The sequence below is a fragment of the Salvelinus sp. IW2-2015 genome, linkage group LG20 (assembly GCF_002910315.2).
Source record: "Salvelinus sp. IW2-2015 linkage group LG20, ASM291031v2, whole genome shotgun sequence".
Taxonomy (NCBI): domain Eukaryota; kingdom Metazoa; phylum Chordata; class Actinopteri; order Salmoniformes; family Salmonidae; genus Salvelinus; species Salvelinus sp. IW2-2015.
In genome coordinates, this window is record NC_036860.1 from 34,156,789 (window position 1) to 34,175,985 (window position 19,197).

General features: G+C 40.6%; 1 protein-coding gene across 1 annotated transcript in view; it reads right to left on the bottom strand.

Annotated features, from left to right (window-relative positions):
• Positions 1-11,382, bottom strand: part of LOC111982081 (junctional adhesion molecule 3B-like) — a 51,298-nt gene extending 39,916 nt beyond the window's left edge. The window contains exon 1 of the mRNA XM_024013630.2: positions 11,276-11,382. Coding sequence (XP_023869398.1) covers positions 11,276-11,360 — 85 coding nt within the window. The 5' untranslated portion in view covers positions 11,361-11,382. The remainder of the gene's footprint in view (positions 1-11,275) is intronic.
• Between the last annotated feature and the right edge of the window lie 7,815 nt (positions 11,383-19,197).

Consider the following 19,197-nt stretch of genomic DNA (forward strand, 5'->3'; position numbering starts at 1 on the left):
ATCAGTTTTCATGAGTGTTTCAATTGACAGGTGTTCTACCAGTCTGTTGCTTTCTTTGCGCTAAAACCATGTGCGGTTATTATAAGCAAGACAACATTGAACGCTGGCGTTTCATTGCAAAGGGAAACCGGTTGTTGGTCGCTTTATCGTTTTAAAACATGAAACAATAACCCCTCAATAGCTCTTCAACATCTCAAATGGCAAGACCTACTAGCTACCCCATGGACAGACTTCATTAGTGTTTTTGTCGGGAGCATGATGTCTTTAGTCAATGCCCACCTTATTCTTACATATTTTATAATGTGAATGTCAATGCATAATGCCATTGGAAAGGCCTATTAAAACATGCATTATTCTTAGTGGTAATTAGGGTTGCACATTTTGGGGAATATTCAGAGGTGGAAACTTTCTGTGGGAATATATGGGAATTAACGGAAATATATGCAAATTAATATTAAAACCGTTTAAATGTAGATGTTTTTTGCATTGGATATATTTACCATATCATATGGAGACAGAAACAAACATTTTACCTTATCATAAGTAGACATAATTGCAAACGATTAAATCCTTCCAATAGAAAAATAAAAAACTAATTTAGTTACGAATTGAACTTTAATTAAATGAGTTGACTCTTCACATGGGATGATTTCACTGAACAACAAAAGAAAATGAATATTGAATGATCCATCGCATCTCCCAAAAACGTTTCCAACATACATCTGTAAAATGATAACCAAAGCTTTAGTTTCTTGGCTGTCTTCCTCTCAGGCTTCCATGTCTTCTCCCTGGACCTCCTCAATGTCCACCTTTTGAACATCAGACTCTGAGGCCTCATCTTCACTGTCACTTTCCTACCTTGTTGAGGATGGCTCGTTGTCAGGCTCAAAAAGCAAAAAGTTTGCCCGGATGGCCACCAATTTTTCAACCCTTGTATTTGTCAGCCTGTTGCGTGCTTTGGTGTGTGTGTTCCCAAACAAGGACCAGTTGCGCTCTGAGGCGGCTGATGTTGGTGGGATTTGGAGGATGATGGANTCAAAAAAACTTCTGACTCCAGGAGGACCATGAGCTGTTGCTATCGATAAGGTGTCTGATTCATCATTTTCACCTCGAATAGAAGTAGAGGGACTTTTGTCAGAGGTTGCTTGTTGTGAGCTCTGAGGGAACTTTATGTACTCGGCCAGATGAATCTGCATCTTTGTTGCATTCTTCACATATGATTTGGCACAGTATTTGCAAATGTACACAGCTTTTCCTTCTACATTAGCTGCAGTGAAATGTCTCCACACATCCACCCCGTGGCATTTTCCTGTAAAGATTAAGAAAAAAAACAAGTAAAAAAATATAATTCCATGTACAGATAAATAGTTAAGTAGTTAGATTAAACAACTCCTTTGTAAAAGAAATGTTTTAAAATGAAACATGTTTGGAAACCGGTGAATTAACACTCCTCAGTTAGCAGGCTCAAACAAACTAAAACCCACATGGTAGCAAAAACTAACTAGCAGAAATMGTTAACAAGGTAGAAATGATTTAAACACACTTTGCTGTAGGCTACTATTTACTAGTTAACAAAAAATCATGCATGTCATAAAATATATTCACCCCACKCAGTATTGTAATCAAAACTTACCAGAAAGCATGTAGTCCTTGGCTCAGACAGTGTAGTAGTGTGGGCTCAATAGCATCTCATTAGTGTGCAAGATCTTGAGAATCAGCTGTGCACTGCAGAGTACACTGCACATGTGATGGAAGAATAAACTGCATGCAGAGGGTTGCAATTCCATTGAATTGGGGATAGTTTAACCAAAATATGCCACAAGACCTAGAATTGCCTTATGTGTATCCCACAAAAAAAGGATCACTGTTATAAGCTAACTTTTTTTTAATGAATTTAAGCAAAATTCCTCAAATTCCAGGGCTTAACTTTCCATGGAAAATTTCCGGAAAATTTCCCGGAAAGTTTCCGACCCTCTGCAACCCTAGTGGTAATGCATACTTTTTTGCATACATTTTGTAGAGTTTTTTTCCTATAGGCTATTACAACAATTCATATACATTTGGTAATTTAATTAGAATTAAGTACCTTAAAAAGTTATAAATCTTTGAATTTGACTTGCCAATGTCTTGTATGAACCATGTATAGGCTACWAGCAAATCAAATCACCTGCTATTTAAATTATGCACGCATCATTCGCTTTCCTGTCAGATCTTGAACTGGGCCCGTTTTTTTTCTTCATTTGGGCCAGTAGCTTTCAGTTGCCACTGGCCTGTACCTGAATGTCGAGCTCTGTGAATAAGAACCTCTGGACAAAATTACTAGAACTGTGTAATACCAAACTTTGAGGGACCAAAGAGTTATCTGATCAAAAATCTAATTTGCGATGGCATGGTAGTCTGCAGTGGACTACTGTACACTCCCTGAGCTTGAGATGGTCGTAGGAAGGATTTCTCCCTGATGATGAATAATTTGTGGCAAATGTGTCACTGGGTGGATAAAGCATCTGGGCCAATTACCTTGGATAGAAACATAAAGAGAAGTCACAGTAAACTCCCAAACACTCCCTTTGGATGACCACAAACATTTTTGCCAGATCTTAGTGCAAGAATTGCACATCCCTCCCTGGAGGCCGTACAACCATGGCGCTTGCATACTGACCTTTTTTCGGTAAGGCACTACATCAAGAGAACGCCTCAGCGTGGATTAGTTACGGTCAACAAAATGATTGTAATGTCTTTTTTTATTACAATGCTGGTGTCATCTGCCCTTCATAGAAGACACTTAAGAACTCTGCTCTAAGGGATTGGAGTCATCGTCACACCTGCAATTCACAGGAAGGAGAGTGTTTTGACTGTCAGCTTGGCTGTTGGTGATAGACTTGTTTTGGGACCTAACACCGCTCCCTCTGAAAGTGCCAAATTGCATTTTCAGAAGGGTAGAAAAGCAGCGATGATGGCGCCGAAGCTAGCCAGTTGTCGACAATGTGTCTTTGATGAATTATTTATTGGTCATGGGGAATTTCTAATATGATTCAAATCTATTCTCCAATTTTGAAGAGGAGAAGCAATTTGGAGATAGAATTTAAGATTAAAAAATAATTTCCTGAAAAATTGCAATAGTTTCTATTGTAGTTTTATTATGGTTTAGATGTCAGCACTATGCATATGTTTCAAGTTGAATCATATATTTAGAGTTGCTTGATTACAAGCCTAATGCTTTGGAATAAACAGTGTTCAAACACCTGAGGGTGTCTCATGATTCTGGCACCTGGCTATTTATAGAGAGAGTAATTGCCTTTGTGACAGTATGGTAAATAGAGTATGAATCCAAAGCGATTATCTGGCTATAACTCCCAGCATGTAGCTCAGCCTTCCCTTGCCTTTTCAGACAGGCAGTTCTTCAGCAACATTCACTTCATTATCTGTGCACTGTCATTAATTATTCTGTAATAATTTCACCAATTTGACAGCATCCCATTGTGTGATCGATGGCGGTTCCTCCTGACCTGTTGATGTGCTCGCTCTATCTGAATCCAGTGACTGAACACAGGGAGTAAAAATCCTCTGGTGCTTCCTCCCCTGGGGATCATGCGACCACAGATAGCCAAACAGGAAATCACCCAAGCACTGCTCAGACAGCCGATTTAAGAGAATTTCAGAGATTATCCCGCAGACACAGAATAAACATAGCATAATAATGTCTTAGTAACTCAAACAGCCTGCTATTGACAAGGGGAAATATCTCTTCCAGACTTAATGTTGACATATCTCACGACAGACAAAAGTGCAAGAAAGAGAAATAATGTTTCCATGAAACTACATTGAGGCTTACAGTACCAGTCAAGTTTGGACACACCTACTAATTCAAGGGTTTTTCTTTATTTTTACTATTTTCTACATTGTAGAATAATAGTGAAGACATAAAAACTATGAAATAACACATATGGAATCATCTAGGAACCAKAAAAAAAGTGTTAAACAAATCTAAATATATTTGAGATTCTTCAAAGTAGCCACCCTTTACCTTCATGACAGCTTTACACACTCTTGGCACACAATGTAGAAAATAGTAAAAATAAAGAAAAACCCTTGAAAAAGTAGGTGTGTCCAAACTATTGACTGGTACTGTATATACAGTGGGGAGAACAAGTATTTGATACACTGCCGATTTTGCAGGTTTTCCTACTTACAAAGCATGTAGAGGTCTGTAATTTTTATCAGTTAGCGTAACACTCAACTGTGAGAGACGGAATCTAAAACAAAAATCCAGAAAATCACATTGTATGATTTTTAAATAATTAATTTGCATTTTATTGCATGACATAAGTATTTGATCACCTACCAACCAGTAAGAATTCCGGCTCTCACAGACCTGTTAGTTTTCCTTTAAGAAGCCCTTCCTGTTCTCCACTCATTACCGTAGAAACTGCACCTGGTTTGAACTCGTTACCTGTATAAAAGACACCTGTCCACACACTCAATCAAACAGACTCCAACCTCTTCCCACAATGGCAAGACCAGAGAGCTGTGTAAGGACATCAGGGATTAAATTGTAGACCTGCACAAGGCTGGATGGGCTACAGGACAATAGGCAAGCAGCTGTTGAGAATGAACACAACTGCTCTGCGAGCAATTATTAGAAAATGGAAGAAGTTCAAGATGACGGTCAATCACCCTCGGTCTGGGGCTCCATGCAAGATTCACCTCGTGGGCATCAATGATCATGAGGAGTGAGGATCAGCCCAGAACTACACGGCAGGACCTGTCAATGACCTGAGAGAGCTGGGACCACAGTCTCAAAGAAAACCATTAGTAACACACTACGCCGTCATGGATTAAAATCCTGCAGCGCACGCAAGGTCCCCCTTGCTTAAGCCAGTGCATGTCCAGGCCTGTCTGAAGTTTGCCAATGACCATCTGGATGATCCAAGGAGGAATGGGAGAAGGTCATGTGTCTGATGAGACAAAAATAGAGCTTTTGGTCTAACTCCACTCGCCGTGTTTGAGAAGAAGAAGTATGAGTACACCCCAGAGACACCATCCCCAACCGTGAAGCATGGAGGTGGAAACATCATTCTTTGGGTGCTTTTCTGCAAAGGGGACAGGCACGACTGCACCGTATTGAGGGGAGGATGGATGGGCCATGTTATCGCGAGATCTTGGCCAACAACCCCTTCCCTCCAGTAAGAGCATTGAAGATGGGTCGTGGCTGGGTCTTCCAGCATGACAACGACACGAAGCACACAGCCATGGCAACTAAGGAGTGGCTCCGTAAGAAGCATCTCAAGGTCCTGGAGTGCCTAGCCAGTCTCCAGACCTGAACCCAATAGAAAATCTTTGGAGGGAGCCGAAAGTCCGTATTGCCCAGCGACAGCCCCGAAACCTGAAGGATCTGGAGAGAGGTCTGTATGGAGGAGTGGCCAAAATCCCTGCTGCAGTGTGTGCAAACCTGGTCAAGAACTACAGGAAAAGTATGATCTCTGTAATTGCAAACTAAGGTTTCGTAACCAAGATATTAAGTTCTGCTTTTCTGATGTATCAAATACTTATGTCATGCAATAAAATGCAAATTAATTACTTAAAAATCATACAATGTGATTTTCTGGATTTTTGTTTTAGATTCCGTCTCTCACAGTTGAAGTGTACCTATGATAAAAATTACAGACCTCTACATGCTTTGTAAGTAGGAAAACCTGCAAAATCGGCAGTGTATCAAATACTTGTTCTCCCCACTGTATATATATATATATTCATGGTGGAGTTTGGCCAGTACTTTCAGCTTATACAGCCAGGCTCTAGGTCTATTTTTTTATCAGTGCTTCTTCCACATGATAGTCTTATTGACATTTGAAGAATGTACCTGCTTGCCATTCCTGGAGAGCACAGTAAGCATGTCATTTTCAACTTTCCCCTCAGCATCTGCCACTGCTTACCAAGAGGAGATGTTTTTTTTAAAGCATGATTGCGCCGACTTCAATAACCTTTCAAGCTCTTTGTGTGAAGTTCATATGGATTTGTATCTCATGAAAGACCATTCCATTTTTTATCCAGCTTTTATGTGTAACTCCTTCAGCTAACACAACTGTTATGCTTCCTTTCTTAGTCAACTCCCCTTTCATTTTCTTTAAGCCCAATTTATCTGCAGGGGTTTCTTCTATCTCTTAACAAAACAGGTCAATCAAATCTAATTGTATTTGTCACATGCTTGCTTCGTAAACAACAGGTGTAGAATAACAGTGAAATGATTACTTACAGGCCCTCCCCAACACTAAAGTGAGACATTTAAAAAAAAAAAAGTTTTGAAAGAGAATAATACGAGGAATAAATACACAATGAGTAACAATAACTTGGCTATATACACAGGTACCAGTACCGAGTCGATGTGCAGGGGTACAAGGTAATTGAAGTAGATATGTACATATAGGTAGGGATAAAGTGACTAGGCAACAGGATAGATAATAAACAGTAGCAGCAGCGTGTGTGATGAGTCAAAATAGTTAGTGCAAAGGGGGGGGGGGTCCATGCAGATTGTCCAGGTAGCTATTTGGTTAACTATTTAGTAGTCTTACGGCTTGGCGCTAGAAGCTGTTCAGGGTCCTGTTGGTTCCAGATTTGGTGAAGTTGTACCACTTGCCTTGCAGGAGCAAGAGATCAGTCTATGACTTGGGTGGCTGGAGTATTTGATCATTTTTAGGGCCTTCATCTGACACCCCCTGGTATAGAGGTCCTGAATGGCAGGGAGTTCGGACCCAGTGATGTACTGGGCTGTATGCACTACCCTCTGTAGCGCCTTGCGGTAGGATGCCAAGCAGTTGCCATAACAAGCGGTGATGCAGCCAGTCAAGATGCTCTCAATGGTGCAGCTGTTGAACTTTTTGAGGATCTTAGGTCCCATGACTAATCTTTTCAGCCTCCTGAGGGGGAAAGAGGCATTGTCGTGCCTTCTTCACGACTGTGTTGGTGTGTGTGGACCATGTTAATTCCTTAGGGATGTGGACACCGAGGAACTTGAAGCCCTCGACCTGCTCCACTACAGTCCTGTTGATGTGGAGCATGCTCGGCCCGCCGTTTCCTGTAGTCCACGATCAGCTGTTTTGTCTTGCTGACGTTGTTGTTGAGTGGGAGYGGTATTGTAATTCACTGTACATTAGAATGTTTTTTCCCCCCTCCATATGCTTTTGATTCAGAATGCCATATGTGCTAACATACGGCGTCTGAGGTTTGGGAGGGACGCCACAGATATTTCTGGTCACCCATGCATTCACACCAAACACCTCCACCCACTCCTGCTCAGCTGTTTCAGGCCATTCCACTGTAGGAGGTATGTGCTGCGCTGCCTTTATCCCACGCATGGACCTTTGTAGGGCGGTTATCGTCTTGTTGTTGTCCATGGATTAGCTTCAACTTGAGTGTAACTTCTAAATGCTGAAATGAATCTGCATGTTTCGTGCACATCACATAATTCAAAATGACAMTTCAGATTGTCAAAACCTAACCCCAGAATAGGTCAACTGTAAACAGCTTTACATGCAAACTAGAAATGTAGGCTAAAGCTGCAAGCCTTATTACAGGAAAATGGATACCGTGCTAGTTTAAATGGACAGTGGGTCTACCATTCTCTCACAACTGCTTTGTCTGTTYGGAATAACTCTTTAAACAAACGAGCGCTGAGTGGGCAGCAACTCCTCTCAGAGTGTGCTATTCCCTTTTTCCCTGCCATTTACTGTCTTTCCACTAAAATATCAACRTGGATGTGACTCGCCAGGAAGGGTCCAGCATGCCATTTAGGGAGTGCTCCAAACAWTTGCTCACAAGCTGTGGGTGGGAAGGGAAGCATCTGATAACAAGCACCTCCTGGGGGAAGCACTAGCAGCACTTTCCCTGGGGCTCACTAACTCCTGCCTACCCCAGTAATGCCACACATTTCAGACAATGAAGAAAGCACCTGTCGTCTGGCACTTGTTTAAATGGATGCTTGTAGTTCTTAAAGGCGTCAGCATGCTTCAGTTCGGGTGGTGCCTAGCCGGGCTCGGCTAGCAGAACCGAACGAGTGTGCTCGCATACTCCTTAAAAGACCTTTGCTTGAAAAATAAAAAAAGCAGCAATCGTACTGTTTGTCCATTTTGAGACACCGTAGCCAGTATACGTTTTCAAAATAGCCAGAATTAATCTAAGATAAAATTAATGACAGATTTCTTGAGTTAACGGTTTTGACGAGATCTAAGGGCTCCCGAGTGGCGCAGTGGTCTAAGAAACTGCATCTCACTGCAGTATCTGGTTCGAATCCAGYCTGCATCACATCCGGCCGTGATTGGGAGTCCCATAGGGCGGCGAACAATTTGCCCAGCGTCGTCCGGSTTTGGCCGGGGTAGGGCTTCATTGTAAATAAGAATTTGTTCRTAACTGACTTGCCTAGRTAAATAAAAAAATTGTAGTGCAATTTTGCATCTGACTAGGATGTCTGGTGCAGTATTTCTCTAGTGAAAAAAATGTGCATAAGGACGAGTCGTCTCTCGTTGAATGACAACAGGCACTTCATTGAAGAATCCCTACCTTTGAGCATTCACCGGCAAGGGGGGACGTAGACTTCGGCTACCGTCTTTGGTTTTACTTCGGCTTACCGTCTTCAATTTGCCTCGAGAAAAAATGCTGTGTGCCTGAACCGCCGAAAAAACCCTTGCCGAAGTCCAAAACATCACAAAATGTCATCATAATATATGCACGAACTGTTCCGAACTGTTTTGGCTGGAAAGCACGCGGACGCCTTAAGTCAAAGAAGACAGACGTCTTATCCTTCATTGTGTTTCTGTGTGTGTGTGTGCGTTTTCTTTTCTTTACATACAGTATCTCCTCAAATAAGGGACTTCTCTTCTCACCCAAAGAGGCATGAGGCTTAAGCAGACTTACTGTGAGCTGCCATAGAGCAAAAAAAGAACTGGACCAGAGTCAATCATTTCAGTTGGCCAAGTCTCCACGAGTAGCCTAATAAATGTCCCACTTATTTGCTAAAAGGTCATTTATCAAGTCTGAAATGACATTTGCCAGAACCATGCTTTTAAGAAATACATGGTAGATTGTAATGCATGTTTCTTTCACATTTATTCAGACTGGAAACACTTTGAGCATTGTTCAGCTCGCACATATCTTGGCACTTCTAAGTATTGGCAGGAGTTCTCAGGCAAAATGCGGTCCTGACTGCTTACACCTTTCTTAGGAAAATTGATGTAAAACAACAGCGAAATGTCAGCCTGCTCTCTAAGATCTGTGATGGATAAATACACAATAGCTACATTTCTCATAACTATTCAAAATAAATATAAACTGTGACATGAGTTCAAAACAGTTCTTTGACAATGAACAAACAAGCCAATGACGAGTTAGCCTAAAACCAACAAAAGAATATGCATAGCAAGAGATCTAATTAATTTGAGATTCAAGCAACAAAAATAAATAAAAAAGTGTTTAAATGTACAAAGCTGATTAAAGTTATTTTCCTCAGAAATGTTTAATTATGTTTTTCTTTCAGAACTATAGTTGTGGTCAACAGTATTTCCAACAACAATCAGGGTTAACCAGCTCTTACTATATAGCCTACAGACAATAACAACTGGATAAGCTGTAAAATAATACACCACTTAAAGCACACTAAATCAGATTGTCAGTAGGCCTAAGTCCAGAGCAACAGAGAAAGACACCAGCAACATATTTGGAAGCAGGCTTCTTGCTATTCCTAATTAAATCCACACAGAATTAAGCCAATCCACACACTTGGATGATCAGAGGAGCTGAAGGCAGACTGAGGTCTGTGGCCCCCCTTTTCTGGTGTGTGTCTGTCGTCATGAAGGGTTCAACCAGGCTTAAAGTACACCAGGAAAACAGTTAAGCCAAGCCCTTGCTCAAAGCAAATGAGCACCACCAGTCCATCACATGTGGTGCTGTTTAATAAGACCCTGCTATGATCTAGTCTTATTTATTGTGTATGCGAGTAGCCTTAACTTAGTTATTATTAACTTTAGTGATTATACTTCTCATTACAATACACACAAGATCAATTTGACATAGGCTATACTATAACACCTGCTACAAGCTATTAGGAACCATTTGGGAACAATTCTAAATGTTTTGGTTACATTTTTCTTATTCTGAGTTCTATTTTGTTTCATTAAGCATAGGCCTATCAATGACAACAGTTGTGAAAGTTGATACAAACGTAATTCTAAAATGTCAACATAATGATTAAACGTTCTTTCCGAGGAGGATCTGACCATGCATTGTCTAAACACGAGGGAGCACTTTTCCGCGAACAAATTGCATCATACCCTTTCAGAAACATAGCCCAATCAAAACATGAAAAAACGCCACAATTTGGTAAGGTGCAGAGACAAATCGCTTGATCTGAGATGGCTAATAAAAAGTGACATATCAACGTTTTAGAACCGATCTTCAATGAGTTCTCAACGCTTGCAAAGCGCGCCGCATGCTGCTTTCAGGCAGGCTCCTCCCGCGGACTGTCTTTACTCCAGAATGGAAAAAAACGTTCTCGCATCACTGAAGATTGCCAGTCTAACAACCACAACCTTTATCAACCACAARCTTTATCAACCACAATTCAAACACGTAAAAAAAAAACGTTTGAGCAAACGTATGTTACTATCAAATACGTATTTATTCAACACAATAACACAGTTAGAGTTGAATTGATTGTTGACAACTTTTGAAAGTAAGGAGACGGACAAAAGGGACTCGACTCATCCCCTCGAAACAACACGCCTCTCAAATAATGTATACATTTTATATCTTCTTGCTATTTCATAATGTAAAGTTTGTAGCAAATCAACATGCGCTGTCGATAACTAACTGTATGTAGAGCAGTTTGCGGGGGTTTCTATCTCTGAAGAGTTCGAGAAGCTAGACATGCCTCCAAATGCCATACAGATAACGGTGCACTGTCGGGCTCGCGACGGATCAAACATTCCAACGAGCCAACAAGGCTTGAGCCTCGTGCGTTACCAAACAATTTCTTACATCTGGTCTTCGATTGCTTACTTTATAATTTAATATATTCCCTCCACGAATAACAAGATAGCTGGTTGACTATAGCTAGTTTGCTGAGTTTAGTTAGGTCAGGAAGAATCACTTAGGATATAACCTAACGCAGATCACATTGTAGTTCGAAAATATCAAAGTAGCTAATTCTGAATAACAAGAGCGAACGTCACGTCCAGAATGTATCTGAGCTAGGGAATTCAAGCGTGGTCCTCATGCATTTACTTACAGTGAGTTGAGAGCAGGACCAGAATGCAAGCCAGACGTGTTAACGCCATCTTGGAGTCGATGCAATGTTCAGTTTGGCCGTACATGCGCAAAGTTAGGAGCTTTTCAGTGGATGGAGAGAGTAGGACWGGCCGGGGAGAGAGAGGCGGAGGGGTGAATCAGGTTTCGGGGAATCAGGTTTCCATGGCTACCAAAAGCATCACTCACACAGTCAAGAATTTATGGTTGACAATACGTGGGAGGACCATACGTTTTACAACGCTGGAAGCTGTGATTGAGGACTACTGTATTAGGCTACCCATTCTACCCATTATATTATATCTGACAAACTCTGCTGTGAGATTATGATACAAATTACAAATTGATGATTTAAGAAAAATGATTATCAGATATCCAAACAAATCCCATTCTTAAAAATCAAAAATAAACAATAGGCATCCTTCTTAAAACAAATGACTGAGAGATGTTTTGTTGACTATTCCTGGTGTGTAGAGTAAACACGGGATTAATGTGCATTGTTTGGAGGCTCTTTTTACTGGCCTAATCCTGTCAGTGGTAACTGCGCTTAAGTAGAACACCACAGCTGTGTCATCAAGCAGATCAAGATTGAAAGAATCTGCTACTTATCCCAGTTACTCTCAATTGAGGTTGCATGAAATCGTTATTGCTTTTAGATAGCTAAAGCCAACCATTGGAATAGTGTCTCCTAGAAAGTATTTGACTGGATGTGTGTGGATTGCGCGAATGTGTGTGCATGTGTATGTGCGTGCGTGCTTCTGTGTGTGTGTGTGTTGGTGTGTGGACTAGGAAACACTGTCTGGATTGTGGTGTAAACACCTTAAGTATGATTTTTATCCACACTCATTTATGTGCCTCGAATATATTGCTTGCAATTTTATTGCGACAATATCAGATTAAATGTGTATTGCTTTGATGAACTGGAGGGTATAAAAACTATTCATTGCATTACACTTTTCGGGTTGTCAGGGTGTCTTCTCCCTAATGAGTTTGTATGGTTTTTAAATATCAGACCATGTAAGTACTAGGTAGTAATACAGAAAATGGAACAATACTGGTAATTTTACTAGTAGTTTAATGTGTTCTATGTTGTCAAGGTCCACGCAGTGAATAACGCTCAAATGTAAAACACATTCCCATTATGCACCTAATGCACCAGGCTTTTTGATGTACAGTGTAGGAAAGTAACCCTTAAACCCCCCTACCCCATACACGCACAAACAATATGTAACAGCTTCTTTTGTTTCCATTGTGTCTCTTATCTTTTGAATAATAGAGGTGCCTTGACTCATTTAGAGACTTCCTGAATTCTCAGGTTTACTTTCAGCACTTAAGACAACAACATTCTTCGTTGCCATCCACTTTAAGTCCAAGCTTTTGGCTCTGAGTCCATATTGTATTCACGGTCATCATTCTTATCCCTGGATTCCTCTTTCAGGGCATGTTTTAAGCAGAATGGACGTGTCAGACGGAAACGTTGACTTGCATGGTCCCTCCCTAAATATACCGATTTATTTTATTTTTATATACTCGTGGCTGTTGCTCCAAGTCACTTATGTGGCAGTCAGCAAGGTCAGGGGGAAATGAGGCGGCTATCTAAGACGTTCACAATGAATGTCCTCCCATGAAGGTTTAGACACTTTCTATTTATACTGAACAAGAATATAAACACAACATGCAACAATTTCAAAGATTTTACTGATTCACAGTTCTTAAAAAGAAATCAGTCAATTTAAATAAATTCATTTGGCCCTAATCTATGGATTTCACATGACTGGGAATACAGATATGCATCAGTTGGTCACAGATACCTTAAAGAAAATGGGCCTCACAATGGGCCTCAGGATCTTGTCACAGTATCTCTGTGCATTCAAATTGCCATTGATAAAATGCAATTGTGTTTGTTGTCCGTAGCTTATGCCTGCCCATACCATAACCCCACCGCCACCATGGGGCACCCTGTTCACAACGTTGACATCAGCAAACCACTCGCCCAGATGACGCCATACACGTGGTCTGCGGTTGTGAGGCCAGTTGGATGTTGTCACGTTCTGACCATAGTTCTTGTGTGTTTTACTTGTTTTAGTGTTGGTCAGGACGTGAGCTGGGTGGGCATTCTATGTTGTGTGTCTAGTTTGTCCATTTCTATGTATGCCTGATATGGTTCTCAATCAGAGGCAGGTGTTTGTCATTGTCTCTGATTGGGAACCATATTTAGGTGGCTTGTTTTGTGTTGGGGTTTGTGGGTGGTTGTTTTCTGTCTTTGTGTTCTGCACCAGATAGGACTGTTTTCGGTTTTCACATTTATTGTTTTGTTGCTTGTAGTGTTCACGTTATTATCTTTATTAAACATGTTGAACACTAGCCGCACTGCGTTTTGGTCCTCTCCTTCATCCCAGGAAGAAAACCGTTACAGATGTACTGCCAAATTCTCCAAAACAACGTTGGGGGTGGCTTATGATAGAGACATTAACATTCAATTCTCTGGCAACAGCTCTGGTGGATATTACTGCAGTCAGCATGCCAATTGCACGCTCCCTCAAAACTTGAGACATCTGTGGTATTTTGTTGTGTGACAAAACTGCACATTTTAGAGTGYCTTTTTATTGTCCCCAGCACAAGGTGCACCTGTGTAATAATGATCATGCTGTTTAATCAGCTTCTTGATATGCCACACTTGTTCACGTGGATGGATTATCTTGGCAAAGGAGGAAAGCTCATMAACAGGGATGTAAACCAATTTGTGAGAAATAAGCTTTTTGTGCCTATGGAGATTTTCTGGGATCTTTTATTTCAGCTCATAAAACACGGGACCAACACTTTACATGTTGCGTTTATATTTTTTTCAGTGTACTTTGTTTATATACTGAGTYTACAAAACATTTAGAACACCTGCTCTTTCCATGACATAGACTGACCAGGTGAACCCAGGTGAAAGCTATGATCCCTTATTGCTGTCACTTGTTAAATCCAGTTCAATCAGTGCAGATGAAGGGGAGGAGACGGGTTAAAGAAGGATTTTCAAGCCTTGAGACATGGATTGCGTATGTGGGCCATTCAGAGGGTGAATGGGAAAGACAAAATATTGAAGTGCCTTTGAACGAGGTATTGTGGAAGGTGCCAGGCCCACCGGTTTGTGTCAAGAACTGCAACGCTGTAGGGTTTTTCATGCTCAACAGTTTCCCGTGTTTTTCAAGAATGGTCCACCACCCAAAGGACATCCAGCCAATTTAACACAACTTTGGAAAGCATTGGAGTCAACATGGACCAGCATTCCTGTGGAACGCTTTCGACACCTTGTAGAGTCAATGCCCTGACGAATCGAGGCTGTTCTGAGGGCAAAATGGGCTGGGTGCAACTCAAAATTAGGAAGGTGTTCCTAATGTTTGGTATACTCAGTGTATCTTCTCTATTGATGTTGAAATGTGTAATGCGTCAGGTTAGATTTGACTACTCAGCGTTGTTACAACCATCATCAGGGATTGTTACATGGATCTATGCATTTCCAACTGCATCTAAGTAATAATACTAGTAATACCCTGATTTAACTTTCATTGTTCATTTGTTTATTTTTCATGGAAGATTCTTTGTCCATAAAAGGAAGTGCGCAGAAAACAAACCCCTCTTCACATTATTTAAGATAATTTCAAAATTATATTTAAATTCTATCTGTAAATGTAAAAACATAAAAGCAATACGCACAGTAAAACGTTTTTGTACAAATTGAAAATGTATCTTGGTATGTAATACCTCTGTCTGTTAGGTTTATGTACTCTTGTTTGTATATTTCTGTTTTTGTATTTGTTGTGTTCATAATWWAAAAWAAWAAAATATATATATGTTTTTTTWWTTTTTTATAATAATATTAATACTAGTAATCAATAATATGGACATTAGCAGATGCCTATCAGATAGGACACATCACACACTCACCCACAGTTGAGAGGAGCACGAGGTCAGCTGCACTGCATGTTGTGGGGTTTAACACTCCATGGTACAATGCTAGGGGATTGTTGTTAGGATCTGAACCCCACAGCCCTCCAGTTGCCAGATCAATTCTCACTATGTTTTACTGCCCCCACAACCAACGCCATGCTCCAGCTAACAGCCATCGGAACCACAATTTTGGTTCAGTCCTCTGGTTATGGAGCTAAGTCAATATAACACTGACATCATGTCCAAGCCCACTTCCCCTTTAACAGAGACATTTAAAGATACAATTTTAAGTGCAAAATGATCTCATCAAATAAATCTTAAATCACATTTTCCAGTGTGCACTGCTGTTTTAATGTATCACAAGACCCTTAGTTTACATTTCCCTTTGACTCTGAGTGGCATTGGCTCACTTGCTGCTATGGTGACATTTCTCATGTTGTAAAACGCTGCAGACAGAAGACAAACTGCCTCCCTTGGTCTGTTTTACCCGGACGCTCTGGGTTCACCGAATCTGTCAGTGAAATTTTCTTTGGGTCCGGCGCTGCGACCTTGGCCCGTTAGCACTATAAACTGTGTGAATCTCAGGTGTCCTCTTTATGGCAGTGCAGTCACAAGTACCACCAGACAGTACGTGAGAAAAGCCTTCTGGTCCTCTGTCCCCACGGTCAAATAATCTATATGGCACTGTAGACTAAATCTCTTTTTAAGAGGGCCTCCACGGTATTCCACTATAGTGCAGTATTTGATTTGGATTCATGCCTTTGACACAAAGACATATAGGAGAGTATATCAGATTTAAGTGGATAGATGGGTGGGTAGGTAGCTACCCATCCAGGTAGATACTGTACATACTGTATGTCAGTGGTATTCAAACTTTTTCACCAGGCACCCATTTTTTCCACCAGAATTTCTGGGGACCCCCACCCCAAATCTAATGACACAACCAATTTTTGGATCAACAAACAACCTTCAATTCATTGCATTTTCATCTCTTATCAAAATGAAAAGGAATCAATAAATATATTTTCTGTCACGTTCCTGACCTTATTTTCCTTTGTTTAGCTGTGTTTAGTTYGTCAGGACGTGAGCTGGGTGGGCAGTCTATGTTGTTTGTTTCTATGTTTAGTTTCATTGTTAATTAGCCTTATATGGTTCTCAATCAGGGGCAGGTGTTTGACGTTTCCTCTGATTGAGAACCATATTAAGGTAGGCTGTTCACACCGTTTGTTTGTGGGTGATTGTTGCTGTGTCTGTGTTTGTTCGCCACACGGTACTGTTTCGTTCGTTCCTGTTCGTGCGTTCATGTTTTATGTTCTCAAGTTCAGGTCTGTTCACGTCGTTTTGTTGTTTTGTAGTTTATCAAGTGTTTTCCGTCTTCGTTTACATAATAAAAAAAGTATGTATTCAAACCACGCTGCATTTTGGTCCGATCCTTGCTCCTCCTCAGACGAGGAGGAAGARGAGCGTTACATTTTCTCAATAAAATTTACTCAAAAACTTTTGTATATACTCAACATGTTCTTCATAAAAACATTTATTTTCCACCCATTTAAAAAAAAAATGGCGACCCAACTGCAGTTCAACCGCAACCCAATTGCAGATCCCCCGAGGAGTCGTGACCTCGGCTTTGAATACCACTGCTGTAGGTGGATGGATAACATCTCTTGTATCATAGTTTGTAAAATCCCTCAAGGCACATGTCAAATGAGCAAATAATTATATACACTGAGTGTATAAAACATTAGGAACACCTTCCTAATATTGAGTTCCACGCCCTATTGCCCTCAGAACAGCCTCAATTCGTCCYGCATGGACTTTACAAGGTATCAAACGTGTTCCACAGGGATGCTGGCCCATGTTGACTCCAATGCTTCCCACAGTTGTGTCAAGTTGACTGGATGTCCTTTGYGTGGTGGYCCATTCTTGATACACACGYGAAAKTYTTGAGTGTGAAAAACCCAGCAGMGTTGCAGTTCTTGACATACTCAAAKCGGTGCMCRTGGCACCTACTACCATACCCCGTTCAAAGGCACTTAAATATTTTGTCCTGCCCATTCACCCTCTGAATGGCACACATACACAATCCATGTCTCAATTGTCTCAAGGCTTGAAAATCCTTKTTTAACCTGTCTCCTCCCCTTCATCTACACTGATTGAAGTGAATMTAACAGGTGACATCAATAAGGGATTATAGTTTTCACTTGGATTCACCTGGTCAGTCTGTCATGGAAAACGTGTGTGTTCCTAATGTTTTGTACACTCAGTGTACATAATCAATTCAACAGTTCCAGTGTAAAGGAGTTGGTTTGGTGAGTAACCTCGCCTGAGACTTAACATTAGCTCCCAGAGATGACACCTAGACTTAGTAATGGTCGTTTTCGAATAACAAATCCTCAAAGACAGTAGAAGAGGAAAGGAGAAAGGAAAAGTATAATCAAATAAAAAGGGCCATATCTGTCCCCTCCAATGATATATATAAACCCTGTATTGCTATGTATTGGCCAATGAGAGGCTTTGAAGTCACCGGTCAGCCATATTGGCACTCCTCAGAAAAGCAGTCTTCCATAGGAATGAATGGAATTCTACAGTGTTTCATTTAAATGTATGTAATTTTGTCCTTGAAAAGTATGATATTTGTCCCCATGTGCAATTGCAAACCAAAGTCTGGCTTTTTTTATGGCGGTTTTGGAGCAGTGGCTTCTTCCTTGCTGAGCGGACATTCAGGTTATGTCGATGTAGGACTCGTTTTACTGTGGATACAGATACTTTTGTACCKGTTTTCTCCAGCATCTTCACAAGGTCCTTTGCTGTTGTTCTGGGATTGATTTGCACTTTTCGCACCAAAGTACGTTCATCTCTAGGAGACAGAATGCGTCTCCTTCCTGAGCGGTAAGACGGCTGTGTGGTCCCATGGTGRTTAAGTATTTTCTTGTTGCAGTGGTGACAGTAACATTAGTAATTTTAAAAAATTATACTTTTAGGGAAATGTTTTATGTTTAGCTCAKATAATATAATTTAAAAGTATGCACTARGGTGTCTGTAATAGAACATTACAAAAACAAATGTAGACATTTKTAAATGCATTTCTATAGCTTCCAAAATATGTTTTACAACGGTGGGGGAGTGCCAAGATGGAGGTGCAGTGGCTTCAAAACAGTGGCCCCTGTAATRCATCTAGTGTATATATAAATCARTTGTCCCCTCGGTCTTGGGGTTCAGCAGCAAAGCCATTACATTACCCTGCTGATGTGCGAACGTTACAGGCTTTCGTCATTTGAAGCCTTTATCAGAGTCAAGGACGCTCAAAGGAGAAATCTGAAAACCGTCACAACACTCAGTACTCAGACGGATCTCCAGTCTCCACAAGGGGCTGGGGAAGCAGGCACGCAATCAGGGCCCAATGTGACACTTGATTGGCGAAGGGTGAAGAAAAGGGTATCAAGTCAGTCAATGTATTTATATCCCTGATGTTTCATGTGTTATATTTAGAATGTGATAGACAGGACAACTGAAAGCTTTTGTCATCCAAATTATCTTCAGGCATCTCGTATAGAACAAAAGGTAACACTTTACTTGACACCCAGTGTCATAACACGTTATGACACGGTCATAATCATGTCATAATATGTCATAACAACTGACATAACTTATCCTAACCTGTCATAATATGGTCATAACACTGTTATAACACATATCTTTACACCTGTTGTAACATATATTCCGTTATTTTATGGCCGGTTATGACTCCTAAATAAGTGTCAAAACCCACGTTTAGTCAAAAAAAAAAAAAATCCCCGCCAAGAACTTTCCTTTCGTTTGAAAGTTTGTTTCTTAATTAAATCATTAGTTGTTGTTGTAATGAATTCTTTACAGTAATTTTTTTCATCATATTTTAAATAACTTTTAGAAAATACACTTTAACTGTCAAGAAGCATTATGACCATATGTGTCACTTTACTTGGACTAACA